The 19073-nt window shown below is 40.6% G+C and overlaps 2 protein-coding genes across 4 annotated transcripts in view; both read right to left on the minus strand.

The window, feature by feature from the left end:
- LOC135539351 (testis-expressed protein 2-like) overlaps positions 1–12754 on the minus strand; it is a 57260-nt gene extending 44506 nt beyond the window's left edge. For 2 of the 3 annotated variants that reach the window (XM_064965176.1, XM_064965174.1), the window contains exons 1-2: positions 12562–12754; positions 11685–11777 (exon numbers count right to left, since the gene is read on the minus strand). The gene's annotated coding sequence lies outside the window, so the exon portion shown is untranslated. The remainder of the gene's footprint in view (positions 1–11684; positions 11778–12561) is intronic. The other variant, XM_064965175.1, reaches the window with a different exon arrangement.
- A 1005-nt stretch (positions 12755–13759) lies between these two features.
- Positions 13760–17943, minus strand: LOC135539352 (myeloid-associated differentiation marker-like). Its single transcript, XM_064965177.1, has one exon. It carries the CDS (start codon positions 17436–17438, stop codon positions 16524–16526), a length of 915 nt encoding a protein of 304 aa, XP_064821249.1. The 5' UTR covers positions 17439–17943; the 3' UTR covers positions 13760–16523.
- Positions 17944–19073: the final 1130 nt, after the last annotated feature.

A 19073-nucleotide genomic window follows, 5' to 3' on the forward strand; every position in this document is an offset into this window, starting at 1 on the left:
TCAGACCATTTCTAGGGCCCCATAAAAATCCAGTGGAAAACGCAGACTGATTCACAGAATCCAGACATTAAAAGGGAATTCAACAATTTAATATTTTTTATTGAACTTAGTAGGCAAGCATTACATGGCGATAGCAGACACCAACCCACAAGGCAGATGTTTTGGCGGTGTCGGAACTGCATGGTAGCTGTCAAAATCAGTGATCACCGAATCGCGAAAATGTAGCCTATATAGAAATAATTACGCTCTAATTGAAAAAAATAGCGTAACGAAAAAAGAGGATTTCTATCAGCCTAATGGAGGTGTAGATTACATCTCACATAATGCAACTACGTGCAGCCAAAGACAAATGTCCTCTAATGACAGGAGCCGCTTGTAGATCTGACAGCTCTGATGCAGTTCCACCTCGACACTGCCAAAACATCTGCTATGAAGACGTTGCCTGAAGTGGATCTGATTGAACAGAGCCTTAAAAGTATTGAACTTAGACAATTCATTGAATTTGCCTAAGTTAATCACAGGACTTGGAACAAAATGCATAAGCTTCGTATTTTCCTGCAACGGCACAGGAATGCCCGTTAGTGTGTGTTGTGGGTGTCTAGTCTCCACTTTGTGTAGCCATTAGCGATAATGCTAATGATAACCTGTTTTTTTAATCTGTACTGTTTTGTCTTTTACTTGTTTTCTTTGGTGTAAATTTTTCTTTTTAGTAAAAGAACTAAAACCGTCTGCTGGTAGATGGAAAGGCTTTCCCCAAAAAATTCTCAATGAAATGCTAACTACGAAGAAGCCTAAGCCTACCTAGCAGAATGATATCACTTTCATAGATTTTTCCCAGAACTCAAAATTGGTCTAATGATGTGGTTTAAGTACTGTTTTGTACCAAAACCATAAAATAAAATAGTTTTTCTATTTTGAAAGTGAAAAACTTAAACCTGGAAAAACAAAACGAAATGCGGACAAATAAAAACAGATTTTATAGGGCACTACATTTCTATAGCAAGCCAAGGGTATTGGTTTCAATATGTAAGTAACAAAGCCTACCGGTCGGCCTAAATGCCATTTATGCGCGCTTCGAGGCAAGCAATTCTGAAGCATGCATGAGAGCACCAGCTGTTCCGGATGACAGTGTGATCACGCTCTCCATAGCCAATGTGAGCAAGACCTTGAAACAGGTCAACATTCACAATGCCGCTGGGCCAGACGAATTACCAGGACGTGTACTCAGAGCATTCACGGACCAACTGGCAAGTGTCTTCACTGACATTTTCAACCTCTCCCTGAACGAGTCCGTAATACCTACAGTTGAAGTCAGAAGTTTACATACACTTAGGTTGGCGTGATTAAAACTTGTTTTTTACCCGCATCAATTTCTTGTACACAATTTCTTGTACACCCTGTATATAGCCTCGTTATTTTATTGGGTTACTTTTCATTTCATTTTTTACTTTAGTGTATTTAGTAAATATTTTCTTAACCAACCAATTCAGTTCAAGAAATAGAGATAAGGGCTAATAAGTAAGCATATCACAGTAAGGTGCTGTATTCGGTGCGTGTGACAAATAAAAATGTATTTGATGAAAGAGAAAGAATGGGAACCCTGATTGTCAAAGTCACTTACAGAATTCCATAGCTCCAGTGGAGGGGAAAGGATTTAACATGCACACTTTAGGCTGAATCAATGTGAGCTATATTGGTTCATTGACCCCTCATGCCATCGATGTTAAATAATGCACTTCTCACTTAACCACCACTCAACTTCTAAACAGGCCCTCATTATCTTTGAATGAGCTACACGGCCTTGACAGCGACAGAACTGCTACGCTGCCGACACACAGGGATCTTGTTCCACTGCTCTGGTTACATGGGCGACGCAGCTAGACAACCTTGGCTGTTGGCACAGTCAACCATTATGGCTACAGGTAGGCTACAATGTTAATTTCTTCTCCCTATGGCTGAGCCGACACCCAGAGCCATTTGGGTCTGCAACTGACTACCAAGTTGAACCAAGGGTTCAAGAGTTCACGCTGTTGTTATTAAACACAAAGGCTACTCACAGGTGAGCTCCTTTGAACTAAAGCTATAATTCCAGACATAACAATTGCAGTTCTCGTTTGAGGGGGCATGGTCTACATAGTCTAGGCTAATTATTGCGATATGGGAGCTTCGTTTCCACTTAGAAACTTGGAGCAGTTTTAATTAGAGGTCGACCGAATAATCAGAATGGCCGATTAATTAGGGCCGATTTCAAGTTTTCATAACAATCGTTATTGCTGGGCGCCGATTTGCGATTAAAATTAATTTAAAAAAATTTATATACCTTTATTTAACTTTGTCGTTCTTTGTCATCCAAGGTTGCAAGATTGGATCCCCCGAGCTGACAAGGTGAATCTGTCGTTCTTCCCCTGAACAGGCAGTTAACCCACTGTTCCTAGGCAGTCATTGAAAATAAGAATTTGTTCTTAACTGACTTGCCTAGTAAAATAAAGGTAAAATAAAAAAAAATAAACTAGGCAAGTCAGTATATATATATTTTTTATTATTAAAAAACATTATTTTTTTTTTTTTTTTTTTTTTTTTTAATCGGCCCAAGCATTCCAAATGGACAATAATCCCCAAGCATACTTCCAAAGTTCTGGCAAAATGGCTTAAGGGCAACAAAGTCAAGGTATTGGAGTGGCCATCACAAAGCCCTGACCTCAGTATCGGCCTTTTTGGTCCTCCAATAACCGGTATCGGTATCGGCGTTGAAAAATCACAATCGGTCGACCTCTAGTTTTAATTGCTGTACCAGGGTGGAAACTACGCACTGAAAAGTGGTACTGTACAACAGTTTGGGGTACACCGTTTTTCTGACACTGTTGACAAAGGCAATAAATTAAGTTGGACATGTTTCATATCCAACTATATAAAAACCAAGTGGAACAATATGAACTTCATCAGACATTCTTATAAAACTGACTGGATTTACTACTTTTGGCACGCTAAAACAATGTATTTTACAACTCTTGGATGAATCACTCCAAGTTTTATAAAACACATATTGATACGTCTGTTATTCAGATACTAACTGAAACTGATTCCAAAACAACTCGATTCTGATAAGGTGTCTAATTGGCTGTGGATGCAGACACCAGATGTCACACCAGGTATTACATAGAAAAACCTACTCAAGTTGATCATTATCAACTAGTCTACTTCAAGCAAACCTATGAGTTTTCTAGCTTTCCGGCTGTGATAAGAAGCCTTGTTATGTTTAGGGGAGTTAAATGAGCAGCTCCGGCAGTAGTCCTCCTGTCTAAGATTTGTGGGTATCCATCTCAAATCAAACCAAAGTTGATTGGTCATGTAAACAGTTTAGCAGATGCTATAGCGGGTGCAGCAGTTTGCAACTGCACATAGGGACAAAGATTGTACTTTTTGGAGAAATATGGTCTGATGAAACACAAATAGAACCGTTTGGTCATAATGACCATCGTTATGTTCAGAGGAAAAAGGGGGATGCTTGCAAGATGAAGAACACCATCACAACCGTGAAGCACGGAGGTGGCAGCATCATGTTGTGGGGGTGCTTTGCTGCAGGAGGGGCTGGTGCACTTCACAAAATAAATGGCATCATGAGGCAGGAAAATTATGTGGATACATTGAAGCAACATCTCAAGACATCAGTCAGGAAGTTAAAGATTGGTCGCAAGTGAGTCTTCCAAATGGACAATAACTCCCAAGCATACTTCCAAAGTTCTGGCATAATGGCTTAAGGGCAACAAAGTCAAGGTATTGGAGTGGCCATCACAAAGCCCTGACCTCAATCCTATAGAAAATTGGTGGGCAGAAATGAAAAAGCGTGTGCGAGCAAGGAGGCCTAAAAACCTGACTCAGTTACACCAGCTCTGTCAGGAGGAAGGGGCCAAAATTCACCCAGCTTATTGTGGGAAGCTTGCGGAAGGCTACCCGAAAACATTTGACCCAGGTTAAACAATTTAAAGGCAATGCTACTAAATACTAATTGGGTGTATATAAACTTCTGACCCACTGGGAATGTGATGAAAGAAATTAAAGCTGAAATAAATAATTCTCCACTATTATTCTGACATTTCACATTCTTAAAATAAAGTGATGATAATAACTGACCTAAGACAGGGAATTTTTACTAGGATTAAATGTCAGGAATAGTGAACAACTAAGTTTAAATGTAATTGGCTAAGGTGTATGTAAACTTCGACTTCAACTGTATGCAAACACACACGATGTGCTAAGAATGATATGTACAGTTGTAGATATATGAGAGTGAGCTATGTCAAGAATCCAGTATATAAATAAAAACTCAGTGCATAAACAGTGTAACAAAAATGCAATGAACAGTCATAGAAATATCATTACAGATTAATTGCACAGTAAAAAAGCCCATTGCAAAATGGATAGAATTGCAGGAAATTAGCTTCCAGACCAGAGTCCAAAATATAAATATATATACACCGTACCAGTCAAAAATGTGGACACACCCAAACTTTCTATTTTCTACATTGTAGAATAATAGTGAAGACATCAAAACTATGAAATAACATATGGAATCATGTAGTAACCAAAAAAGTGTTAAACAAAATATATTTTAGATTCCTCAAAGTAGCCACCCCTTGCCTTGATGACAGCTTTGTACACTCTTGGCATTCTCTCAACCAGCTTCATGAGGTCCAACAGTCTTGAAAGAGTTCCCACATATACTGAGCACTTGTTGGCTACTCTTCCTTCACTCTGCGGTCCAACTCAACCCAAACCATCTCAACTGGGTTGAAGTTGGGTGATTGTGGAGGCAAGGTCATCTGATGCAGCACTCCATCACTCTCCATGGTCAAATAGCCTGGATGTGTGTTTTGGGTCCTTGTCCTGTTCAAAAACAAATGATAGTCCCACTAAGCCCAAATCAGATGGGATGGTGTATTGCTGCAGAATGCTGTGGTAGCCATGCTGGTTCAGCGTGCCTTGAATTCTAAATAAATCCCAGACAGTGTCACCAGCAAAGCACCCCCACACCATCACACCTCCATGCTTCACGGTGGGAACCACACATGCAGATATCATCCATTCACCTACTCTGCGTCTCACAAACACAGCAGTTGAAACCAAAAATCTCAAATTTGGAATCATCAGACCAAAGGACAGATGTCCACTGGTCTAATGTCCATTGTGCGTGCTTCTTGGCTCAAGCAAGTCTCTTCTTATTGTTGTCCTTCAGTAGGTGTTTCTTTGCAGCAATTCAAGCATGAAGGTCTGATTCACGCAGTCTCCTCTGAACAGTTGATGTTAAGATGTTTGTTACTTTAACTCTGTGTAGGATTTATTTGGGTTGCAATCTGAGGTGCAGTTAACTCTGATGAACTTAGCCTCTGCAGCAGAGCTAAGTCTGGGTCTTCCTTTCCTGTGGCAGTCCTCATGAGAGACAGTTTCATCATAGCGCTTGATGGTTTTTGCGACTGCACTTGAAGAAACTTTCAAAGTTCTTGAAATTGTCCGCATTGACTGACCTTCAAGTTTTAAAGTAATAAAGGACTGTCGTTTCTTTTTGCTTATTTGAGCTGTTCTTGCCACAATATGGACTTGGTTTTTTACCAAATTGTGTGTACACACAGTATCAGGGCTCTAAAGTGCAACAATTTTACTCACATTTGCACCTAAAAATATTTTGCTGTACGAATTGGAATTTTAATTTAGGAGCACCAGTATGCCCAAAAAAACACCAGATGATAATTGTTACAATGATTACTTAACTGTACCCCAGCCCGAGTATGGAGAATACACAGAGCAGATTCATGACTGTCATGCTTGCACCATTACTACAAAGAAAACGACTTGTTAGCGCAAATATTTTGAATTGCACTCCTAAATTATACGTGATGGCATACGTGATCTGTGAATTTACGAGGCATACGTGATCTGTGAATTTACGAGGCATACGTGATCTGTGAATTTACGAGGCATACGTGATCTGTGTTTTTTGTGTGTTTTTTTTTAAGTCAGCATGGATCCTCCGAGTATAGACATTATCTGAATAGAAAATATGTATACAGCAGTAGTTATATATAATGAGCCTTGACTAGAATACAGTATATACACATATGAAGTGGGTAAAACAGTATGTAAACATTATTAAAGTGACCAGTGTTCAATGATTATGTATTAAGGCAGCTGTCTCTAAGGTGCAGGGTAAAGTACCTTGTAGTAGCCGACGAGTGACAGAAAAAGGTTCAGGTTAGGGTACTGAGCGGATGCCGGGCTAGTGTTGACTGTTTAACAGTCTGATGGCCTGGAGATAAACAGCTTCGATCAGTCTCTCGGTCCCAGCTTTGATGCACCTGTACCGTCTCCGCCTTCTAGATGGTAGCGGAGTGAACAGGCCGTGGCTCGGGAGGCTGCGGTCCTTGATGATCTTCTTGGCCTTTCTGTCCAGCTGTCTACTGCTGCAGTGTTCACCAACACTGACTCTAATCCTTCCAACTTTGTCTTCCCCTTGGCTAATCGACACACTCAGTCATCCAGATACACAAGCACATGAACGCGCAGTCGCATACAAGTGTGCAAACACGGACACACACCTAAGAGAGTGAAAGCCTGTCTGTCTGGAGTAATTTGGTTTTCCTGCCACTTCGACACAGTTCCACAACAGCCAACTTCCAAGGCAACCGTATGCTACAGCACACAACAATGCTGAAGAACTGATACCTAGCTAGACAGACTGTAGGAAATGAGGAACAAACCAACATGGAAGAACAATCAATAGTTTGTGATACTGCACTGCTAATAACACCGTATATAGCAGAAAACAAAGGGGCTAGGCATTTCTAAGCTGACTGTTAATGATGAACTCTGGTACTTTGATCAATAGTGAAAGTGACTAAATGTGTTCTGAAATGGACTGAGCTGCCAAGAAATATCCATGACTAATCACTTAGGTAGTGGCCTCGTGTACTGAAGGATCTGGAATGACACAGCTCGGGTCCAAAATGACAGTTCATCTGTCTGTGCTTCGGCTTTCTGGGATGAGACATCTCTATTTCTGTCTGCTTTCGTCTCGGAACTAAAGCAACTAATCACGGCTTGCCTCGCCATCTCCATTTTTAAAAGCGACAGACATTGGCTTGGGAAGTAGCATTTATACTCTGTCTATATTTATTTCCCTCCCACCCTCCTTGTATCAGCGCTGTTTCTCCTGGTAAACAAGTAATTGTATCCTGGGGGTAGGGGATGATGGACGGCCTGTTGCTAGGTACAGAGACTATGCCTGACCCACCACTGTTATCGCTCATAGCTAACAGGTTGACATGATTCTGTAATGGTCATTATTTCTGAGGGAACTCATAGGGCATTGACCTCATCTGCACAAACAACTGTCTTCAGAGACCTGGGGAAAAGACAAGAGCGCTCTCAGGAGTACGAGGAATCACTGAGCTATGACGACAAAATGAATAGCTGCCATATTGAAATAATCTTCATTGGTGTTGGAGGGGCCTGTTAACAGAATGTACAATGTGATCCGCTGTGATTGGAAGTCTCAGCCAGGTGTCTTCAGTTGATGTATATAGACAGGTTTTAATCAAATCAACTATATCCACTGAGATTGTCTGATGCTTTAAGCACACGGTTTGATTTGAAAAAATGAAGACACACAGAAGGCTAAAGGGAGTCCAACCGCAATTGATTTGATTGTGCTAGGTCAGGCTCAGACTTGCTGCGTTGTGTAATAAAAATAAAAATGAAAGCAAGTGACAAACACCCATTGTCTCTCTCTCTCCCTGCTGCAGCGACCACCACAGAAAATCAGTGTTAATCTCGCTGTCCATGATGCTGAAGCTGCAACATAATTACAGACATTTTTGACTGTTACTGAAATCCATCATTTGTTTAGTGAAAACATTCCCTATTCACTCAACCCTTGCTCTCTTTATATGACACATGAATGCATCGCATGCACGTGACCAATAGGGCCTGACATATATTGTATCACAATCACATGAATAAATTCGTTATAACAAACTGCGGGACCTTACATAGACGAATGAGTGTGTCTTTCCAAATCATGTCCAATCAATTGAATTTACCACAGGTGGACTCCAATCAAGTTGTGGCAACATCAACGATGATCAATGGAAACAGGATGCACCTGAGCTCAATTTTGCATCTCAAAGAAAAGGGTCTGAATACTTATGCAAACGTGATCCTTTTTTAATTTTAATACATTTGGAAAAATGTCTAAAAAAACCTGTTCTTAATTTGTCATTATGGAGTATTGTGTAGATTGATGAGGGGGAAAAAAACAAATGAATCCATTTTAGAATAAGGCTGTAACGTAACAAACCGTGGGAAAAGCCAAGGGCTCTGAATACTTTCCAAATGCACTGTAAGTATTGAAATAAAGAACTAAAGTTCAATGGTTGGTGGCTATACAAGGCTGCTATACTAATGATAATGACATTAGCCTACTTACTATAATGATCATAATAGCAATAATAACAATACAAACGAGATCAAGAAAAAGGAGGGTTATTAGGCTATTATTATAATAATAAATATAATTTCTCTGACAATTTCGAACAGTGTAAACACCACAGAGGCCGTTCTAACGGAAAACAAGTGTAAAGCCTTTTTATTACAGCAAATATTAAAAACAGCCAAATTTGTGAAATTGTTTATCTGACATGTGGTTGCGTGAGGCTTGGTGATCACGGAATCAGTAGGCTATTAAACAAAAACTCAAACAGGCAACACAAGCAGGATTGGTTCTATTTCTGTAGCTAGACATGCACTACATGATAAAAGTATGCGATACCTGCTCGTCAAACAAAATCATGGGCATTAATATGGAGTTGGTCCCCCTTTGCTGCTATAACAGCCTCCACTCTTCTGGGAAGGCTTTCCACTAGATGGGGGAACATTTTCCTCTCTTCTCACTTTTCTTAGACAAATAAGGCAAGGGCTGTTTGCTCGTCTCCTAACTTTGCTGCTGCCTCCGCCGCATTGCTCTCAACACCTTCCGGAAAGAATGTCGGTGTTGCCAAGAGGAGAATAATGGTGATATAAACGGCCGACAACTAGCATCAAGCATATTTCAAAACAGATTACTCAAGCACTGGCACTTCTTCCTCTATTTCTCACATGAGGCTCTGCATAGAGCACATTCCATAGCGAACAAATCACAACAACGATGAGTCATTGAGAAACATCGATAAGTATTTTTCCTCATAAGAGACATTCTGATAAGGAGTATTGGTTTGCATAATTTGTTTTGGGTTGCACTTCAGATGAAGGTTCAGTTAGCCTAAGCACCTAACGCTACAAATGTCTGTCTGGTCTGATAAGAGAGTGCATTTCATGACTACTAGGGAAATTGGTAACAAGGCCAAAAGAAATGCCTGTTTATTGAACCATTGTGCCCTCCTGCCTTAATCCCAGTCAAACCTGTTGAGATCAGAACCAACAACAATGCCATTCCATGGAGTTAAACGTCACCAGCGTTGACCTGTATTTGCATAGACATGCTCGGGTTGATAGGAAGAGCCTGTTGGACCTGATCAGCTGTGGCAGGCCAATGTGTTGAGTTTCTCCCCTGTGCCTTAGCGTAAAGGGAAAGTTCCTCCACAATTGCTCAGCTTTCTGCCACACCTGTTACAGCCTCTGAACGGCTAACGTGTGACGTGGACCATGACGCAGCAAGACACAACAGTACAGTTGAGTCAACAACTCAGTGCTCTGCTCTATAAAGAGCCATTACAAAATGGTATGAAAGCTAATTTGATGACTGATGGAGGAGAAATGAGCCTGAGTATAAAAATAGACCAACATCTTGGAAATATTTAGGCGGCCAGATGGCCAAGTAGTGAGTCAGGGGCAAAGCCATGAACAGGTGCCGAGTCAACAGTGTAATCCGTAGGCCCAGCATAAAACTGTGATAAGCAGCACATTTTCCCAGTCTAACGACACTCTCGCGCACAATAACGCAGTGTGGTATTACCAGCAATCTACAGGGAGGCCTCTGCACTGTGAAGAGAACAGCCTACACACACCTGTTCTATGACATTGCAAAACAGGATAGATGGAGATCCGTCATCAGTCACCAAAGTTAAACAACAAGCATGGGGTGTTCGGCTTGAAAAAAAAAACACATAACATTTCAGCCTGTACTCAAATCAGTTAGCGTTCTGCTAACTTGTTATGTAGGGGCTCACTATCTGGCCTAAAATTAACATGAGACCTTCTAAGACTTCGACCTCACGACCATATGTGCCAATGTGGTCAAAATTAACAGTCGCCATGACTACCAGAGGAAAATCAAACAGATTTGTTTCACGGCAGCTTTTGCTTGGCAGGAACTGAAGGCTTGCTTTGATTTCCCTTTCTACTGTATAACAGACATCTATTTCACGATGCCTCCGGTTTTGCTGTTGATGGACAGGTGTGACTTCTCTTTCTGATGCACCTGCTACACAAATTAGGCTAAGCTTAGTGAGTCTTAAAACAGGTGCTAAAGGCACCCTATCCATTCTCTCGCTTTCACACGTTCCAACTCTAACCCGACACACAAATCCAGAGGATTTCACACTGCTCAAGGCCATGTCTCATCATGTCACATTTTCGGGTGTGGGAAAAGTGCTTTTGACTAAAACACACAGCAATTCTATTAATAGCCTTAGTGTTAGGCTAGGCGATGTGTTGCGAGAGTGAAGTAAAGGATGTAGAGTCGGAATTAGTAGAATTTGATTTCAGAATTTGCCTAACGGTAGCTTGCCTAGAATAGCGTATTGAGTACACATGAGGAGGCCCCTTGAAATGACTCATGCTAGAGGGCAGTGTAAAAAGGGTGCAACCAACAGTGGATCATTAAGCAGGTTTCGCAAACACTATCAGGACATCGCATAATAGCACAAACATATGATCAATAGCACAAACAGATAAGCCCTTATATATATATATAGGCCAATGGGAAACACCCTGGGGGAAAAATACTTGTTGAATATGAAATAAACAAGCCTAGGCCAACAACAAGAGCAAAAGGTTGTGAAACCCAAACTGTTGAGTCTTTCTTGGGATACATTTGTTTAAGGAAAACGGTTGAATAATCATTTCACAGGACCTGTTTATTTGATGTGTTTATTTGATCACAGTGCGGAATGGCAGCCACAGACAGCCATTTACTTTTCACTTGGCCAATTAGTCAACTCCATTTCAAGGTACCTGACAAATACCTCAGGTCTGGTCGAAAAGAATAAACAGCAGAGGGCATTTGGCCCTCGCCTCAGCAGCAGAGAATGTCAGTGATGACGTTTATTTCCTTGTATTTGTTTGGGCTGAAAAGAGACATGCTGATCTGCGGAGGCTGCTGAGGGGAGAACGGCTCATAGTAATGGCTGGAAAGGAGCGAATGGAATGGCATCAAACACATATCTGATACCATTGCACTCACTCTGCTCCAGCCATTACCACACGCCCTGTGTGTCTTACTATGGTTCGCCTAGAACCTGTCCCTGACTGCCGCTGCAAAATCTCCATCGTTTCCAATAGAATAAAGGCTGTGTGTTACATGAATCAGAGTCTCTCTCCTTATGTTTTATTTCTTTTCCCCTCACTCTCAAAGGTCAGTTGTGTCACAGAGAATGGATCACTGATCAGTTGAAATTTACTGGCAAAGTGCTTACCTCGTATCCTCCGTGCCATTCAATCCAGCATTGTCTCGGCGTCTGCATTCATGTAGAGTCGACTCTCACATGTCCATAGTGTTCAATGACCTGCTAAAGAGAACAATTCAACAATGGTCATATAGATATTTGTACATCAAAACGTGTAAAATTGCACAACACACTCACTCACGTCACGTTGGACTTGCCACACAAATACTTTCGTCAAAAGTTGTGTAACTATGTGGTTTTCATCATGGCATCACTCAAACATTTGCTCAGGTGAGAAATGTTTCCAAAGATGTAATCCAATTTGCCCATAGTCTGCATTTGAGATAAAATGTTGGCCACAACAGTAGTATAACTAGCTACTGTACGTATGCAATGACTAACGTTACCCATCTGGCTTTTTAGTTGCTTCAAAGAACAGTTTAAAACATATGAAAGCAACTTCCTGCTTATGTTATTAACTATAAAGGAAACACGGGCCATGTTTAATCGGTTAGTAACCTTATGTTCAATAAACTATGCATACACTGCTAGCTTTGACAGCTAACAGCAGCTCGCTAGCGTTTAACCATGGGTGAAACAAAGCCCTAGCAAACTCCCTAGTTTAGTTTTGGATCCAGCTAAACCTAATGACTAGCTAACTTGGCTAGTTACTGGTAGCTAGCAAACGTCAATCTCAAAACAAGTCTCGCTTTTACATTTCAACATTCACTCTTGTGAAACCCCTGATTGAAATGGTTTATTTTACGAAATAACAACGAAGTCGTTTGTGAAAAACAATCTATGTAAACCGCTGGCTACGTGACATTTCACGACAACAAAAGCCAAAGGTGTCAAAACTGAAACTGCGATAAAGAGGTGTGTTTTGCCTAATCAAGCGCGAGCTTACCGTTCATCATCTCTCGAGCGAGCAGGATTACAAAATCCACTGAATGAATATGAACAGTTTACCGGACAGTAACAAAACGTTGTATTGTTATCCCTTCCAAGTACTGCGTCGTTGTCTGAGCCTCATTTCATGCCCAGCCTGTTGACAGCTAACTGCTGGAAGCACAGAGTTCCTGAGTGAAAAACCCCCATTAACGTCTCCCAAGGCTAGAGTAATCAAAGTCGATAAGAAGGATCATCAACCCGAACCCGTTCGGGGATTGATTATACAGAAGTTTTGGGATTGTTTCCCAATATTTTTTTATTTTAGGACTATAAAATGGACTTGAAATACATGTCACAGATAAAAAGGTTACGAAAAATATTAAATGAAAATGATATTGACCTTTGTAGGTTATAAATGGAGCACAGTTAGAGCACACAGATACACTTTGTAACTTTGGTCTCTAGATCTTTCCACTGTGGATTGTCTCATAATACTACAAAAAATAAGAAAGAATTGTACTTGACAATCTAGCCATCAAATACACTAACACGCACACTAAATGCATAGCATTCACTTGAAATTATGCATCAGTCCGTCTCTTGATTTCAAAGAGTAGATTATTATTTGTGTCATTGAATCCATTGGAAAAATAAACATAACTTTTGTGGGAATTGCTTGTTCTCATATAATATAATGGGATTCTATCTTGATTTTTATTTTATTTTTAACTTGTTGATGACCATGACATTGATGCGGTATTGAATACAATCAAGATCATGACGTAATTTAAATCACAGTTGGATTTTTTTTTTCACCACCTCCTGAAAGCTGTGCCCATTTTATGACTTTCACACAGCTTGAGATTGTTCTTGGTTGAGAAAAGTGCAATTTAAATGGACTTCACTGATTGAAATAAAGGCTTGTATGGTAATGAAAGCATCGCCATCTAGTGTTAATAACTTATAACTGTTGCTACTCTCCCAATACATTTGGGACATGTTTTGTATCCACTACAGAAAATCATCTCAGGAATCTACATTACAGCTACATTACATTACTACTACATTACATTTAATGCACATTTTACTCTATACAAATGACATTTAGACTATGTTTATATTAGTCACAGACTCTAGTCGAATTCTTATAGAATCCCAGGCAATACCAAAAATAAACAAAGAGAATTGAGAAAGAACTCCGCACCATACCTTGCTTGTACTTAATGTCTTTAATCAATTCAATCACTCCCTTCCTAACTCTGTATCTGTCATCTCTCAAATACAGAACCACAAGCAAGATACATTACAAACTCAAAGTATTCTAAATTAAATCACTAAGCCCCTTGCATGCAGACAAGCTGAAAGAGCATTCTGCCCAGAAAGAAACATGGCAGTTGGCACAGTATCTGAAATCTGCAGTGTGATGATGTTCGTCTGCCTACCAACTCCTCCGGTGGGGTTATGGTAATGAATTGTGACACAGAATAAATGTAATGTTTGTCTTGTTTTTATTTATTCCCTTAATAAGTCCTCGCTGCCTCTCAAGTCCGTCAAGCCCCACTCACTGTTAGTGGAATATGACTTTACTCTTCGACTGTAGTCTTCTTATGTATATGTGTATGTCTCAGGATCAGTCAAATGTATTTGTATTATGTCCGTTTCAATATATGAAAATTACTGATTATTTCAACTTCATTTTACAAATCTAAGAACATAAAAATTGTTATATTTTTTTGTTATATATATTTTTTTTATGTAGGAAATGCAGTTGGTAGTTAGGTTGTTCCACAAAATGAGTCCCTTTTGATATTTTAAGAAGAAATTGTGCACCAATACTACATTTAAAAAAAAACGTATTTTCAATAAAGTGCCCTTTAATATAGGCCACATGGAGAATTCAATAAATCCGATTTTTTTATTTGAATAAAGATTTGCTAAAGTGCCAAAATCCAGCATTTTCAAATAACACTCCATGCACCCACTGTGACTTCCAGGAAGATTGTAACCCACTTAACCCAAAAATATATCCAATTATTTATTCACCATCATTGTAAAGCCTTAGTTATTTTGTTGCATTGACAGTCATTTCTAAAGAGGATTATTTGTTTCATATTAGTAGTGATTCGTTTTAAGAAATCTGTGCCTCATTTTAAGGTCAATCCTGTTACATGAAATGAACTCTTGTTTTAAGAGTATTTTTGGTTAAACTGTTCCTGCTGAAAAACATTTTTACTAAGGAAATATTGAACATCTAATAGTCAAATAATAGTGTTAAAGCAGCGTTGGGTAGTAATCTGATTTAAAAAAATGTTTTGTATCTATAATTGGTTATGCTGCCAGCAAAATCATTGTAATCGGATTACAGATACTTTTGGAAGACTAGATTATACTTTTTTTGGATTACTTTTAAATTCAGAAAGGGTGTTTACAGAAAAAAATACATTTTTCAATGACATTCAATTCAGCATTGATAAAAGGTGCAAGTTTCATGCTTGTTTTCTAACCAAATGGGAGGTATGAATTTACCAGTTGTGAAGTCATAACTACCAGTTGGATGCATTCATGTACTTTGTACTCGTTGAGAATTGCTGATTGGCCAAAGGCCAACAAGCTGCGTATACTAATACATTAAGAGTACAGCTATCATGCTTGTAAAGTAATTATAGTGTTCAAAATCATATCAATAGATTGCTTTTTATGAATAATGTTTTGTTGCATTTAACTGCAGGTAATACTGCTATCAAGGTAATGTCTTTAGTAGGTGTCGTCAGAAGTCAGCATGTGAAAGAAGTTGCAGCTCAGGATGATGGACGAGTTTCCCACTAGTAACGAGCAGTTGGGGGGGTCGTTAAAGTGGGGTTTTCCCAGTCGTATGTGGTAAATTTGCACGTCCCACTTGTTTGCAAATGCAGCATAACTTTGTTCCACCTCAGTCTGACCACAAGTCTGAGACCACTATGATGACACACAAACTACATTTGATGGATTCATTTTGTCTTCTTCTAATGCCTCTTAAGGGGAAAGTAATCCAAAAGTATCGGAAAGTAATCAAATTATGTTACCAAGTTAAGGTAATCCAAAAGTTTCGTTGCTGATTAGAGTTTTGGACAGGTAACTAGTAACTAACGGATTACATTTAGAAAGTAACCTATTCAATCCTCTGTGAACATAGGTGAGCTGGTTCTACTCTTTTTTAGTAATTTCTGTTTTTTTGTGGTGGAAAACTGAGTGGGTCGAGCATAACACGTCAACCCAGTAACTCATAGATAGGCTAGAAATGTTTTAACACTTACATTGTTTGAGTGACGCTTGCGTTCAATTGCCCCTACTTGTTGCACACAACAAGCTTCTATTCCACCTGTCACAAGGGGATTCATGGCTGATTACAGATGAAATCGTTACTGTCAACCCTGTTACTTCATTTGGTACTTAATAGGCACTTACTATAATCATTTTTATTTATTTAACATTTTCACATAGGAAAATGTGTTTTTTATTCAGTTGAATATGTGCCCTTTATGACAGAATGTTCAAATTAGTTGAAATCAAACATGTTTTTTCCACCAAGTTAAACCATCTCAAAAGGTGGAACCACCAAATTGTACTAATAGCCACACCACTACATGGCAAACAGGTCACTGACTACTGAAAACTCGACAAAGACTTGACTTTAGTTCAACTACCACCATGCTACTGAAAATGTCATTGAATTGCTAGTGGAATTACATGTCCTGAAACTACTTCCCAACACTGTGCACATGATAATGTACATGAACATATCTATGACATTTGTTTTTCATTTTTTTCAGGGCTCCAGTACCCCTGATTAGAATCCATATAAAATTGACATCAACAGAAGTTAATATTTCATGGACTTTGGCAATGTGTCCCCTTCTACTATAATACACTATGACTATGTTAATATCCATAATGTACATGCTATGTGTTCTGAAGGTCAACTATCCAGGTGTGTCTTCTTCAGGCATGACTCCTATCCCGCAGCAGTTTGATAGAGAAGGCCAGGTCCACTGTGTAAGCTAGCAGAGTAATGCTGGCCATCACCGCTTCCATGACAACAAGGGTGGGCCCAGTTTTCCTGTCTGTGAGGTCCTGGTCGCGTTTCCGTAGCTCCAGGACTCTGGTAAAACACAGTATGGTGGCGACCACATAGAGAAGCACCCCTGTCAGACTGAAGCCAGCCAGGAGGCGGTCAAAGGGCAGGGGGCATCGCCCAGCACAGTCCCCTAGAACCACCATCACTGTACCCAGGGACATTAGGAGACAGAGGGCATACGACGTCCCAGACACCCATAGTTGCCAACCCACAGCTGCCAACCCTACTTTTACCAAAGCTCCACGGACCTGCTCCACCACCAGGACGATCATCTCACATCCTCCCCAGAGCTGGAGCACCTTGAGCAGGCCGGGCACGCTGGCCATGTAGCCCTTCTGGTCCTGGGTCTGGTTGCGGATGAGATAGGCCTCGGTTGCATAGGCCAGGAAGGTGAGACACGACGCCAAGGAGGCGGCAATAGGACGGGGCCAGGCACCTTCATGACACATGACCGCCCAGGGGAAGGTGACTGTGGCGCTGAGGGTCATGAGGGTGGCGAGAACCGCCACAGTCACGGTCAGGTTCTTCCAGGAGATGGGGACCAGGCTGTGGAACTGGATGATGTTGACCACGTGGATTAGGAGGGTGAGGATGAAGAAGAGGCACCAGGTGAACATGCAGAGGATCCTGAAGGAGGGCTGGTGGGTGTCAGAGGTCAGCTCCGAGGGAACCAGGGAGGCTACCAGGCTGAAGGTAAGGCAACCGGACAGGAGAGCCCACATGCGCACCAGAGACAGAGGGCTGGTCACATCACTGGCCTCCAGTACAATTACAGGCATGGTGGTGGTTCCCAAACAAAGTCCAAAACCAGAAAGTCCAAAAAGGCTGTAGACAGAGGTTTATAATGTTGTAACGGGCTTGTCTGTAGAGCAACAAAGAGGTGTCTTGCTTCCTTTAATAAATATCCAAACCTCAGTTTGGACAAGCTCAAATTCAAGTTGTAACGGCTATTTAGGTAAAAACAGAAATTTGCTTCCACCTTCCGAAAAGGGTGTCAACAACCTTAACCAGGACAATGTACTACACCAGGATAGAGTCAACTCACAAAAAGATTTCGCACCAACTGAGAAAAAAATCTAAGAACGCTGTGGTGTTGAGCTCTTTCAGTCAGATGACAAACCCCCTTGTACATTTCTCATTTCTGCTAACTCCAAATCCAGGAAAGAACCCTCCAGAACTAGAATATGGTAAATCTAATAAACCGACAGTTTAGCGCATGAGCCAGCGGTCATCTCCACTCTGTTCCATACCACCAATTACTTTCACAATGCAAACCTGATTAAAACCACCACTTTTCTATCCCTTGCATCCTATACCCCAGCCTGGTCTCATAGACTAGACGTAACATAGTAAACATAAAGCAGGGACACTCAAATTATTATAATATATTACGTTTTGTAAGGTTACATAAGGCAAAAAACAAAAGTAGGGTGGGTGGGCATATAACGCGAACGTCAAGCAACCAAAAGGTTGTGAGTTCAAATCTCATCATGGACTGTTTTAGCATGTCAGCTAATTAGCAACTTTTCAACTACTTACTACTTTTTTAGCTACTTTGCAACTACTTATCGTGTTAGCTAACCCTTCCCCTAAGCCTAGCCCTAATCTTAACCCTTTTAGCTAACCCTTTCCCTAACCCTTTAACCTAACTCCTATACTAATCCCTAACCCTAACCCTAGCCAAGCAACTAGCCACATAACTAGAATTCGTAACATATCATAAGTTTTGCAAATTCGTAACATATTGTACGTTTTGCAAATGAGTAACTTATAATACAATTTGAAATTCATAACATATCATACGCAATGGTTGAAGGACATCCACAAATTAATACATACCATACGAAACGTAACATATCATACTAAACCCTGGACTTCCTGATGGGCCGCCACAAGGTGGTAAGGGTAGGTAACGCCACATACGCCACACTGATCCTCAACAAGGGGGCCCCTCAGGGGTGCGTGCTCAGTCCCCTCCTGTACTCCCTGTTCACTCATGACTGCATGGCCAGGCACAACTCCAACATCATCATTAAGTTTGCCGATGACACAATAAGGGTAGACCTGATCACTGACAACGATGAGACAGCCGATAGGGAGGAGGTCAGAGACCTGGCCGTGTGGTGCCAGGACAACAACCTCTCCCTCAATGTGATCAAGATGTATTTATATAGCCCTTTGTTCATCAGCTGATATCTCAAAGTGCTGTACAGAAACCCAGCATAAAACCCCAAACAGCAAGCAATGCAGGTGTAGAAGCACGGTGGCTAGGAAAAACTCCCTAGAAAGGCCAAAATCTAGGAAGAAACCTAGAGAGGAACCAGGCTATGAGGGGTGGCCAGTCCTCTTCTGGCTGTGCCAGGTGGAGATTATAACAGAACATGGCCAAGATGTTCAAATGTTCATAAATGACG

The sequence above is a fragment of the Oncorhynchus masou genome, chromosome 5 (assembly GCF_036934945.1).
Source record: "Oncorhynchus masou masou isolate Uvic2021 chromosome 5, UVic_Omas_1.1, whole genome shotgun sequence".
NCBI lineage: Eukaryota > Metazoa > Chordata > Actinopteri > Salmoniformes > Salmonidae > Oncorhynchus > Oncorhynchus masou.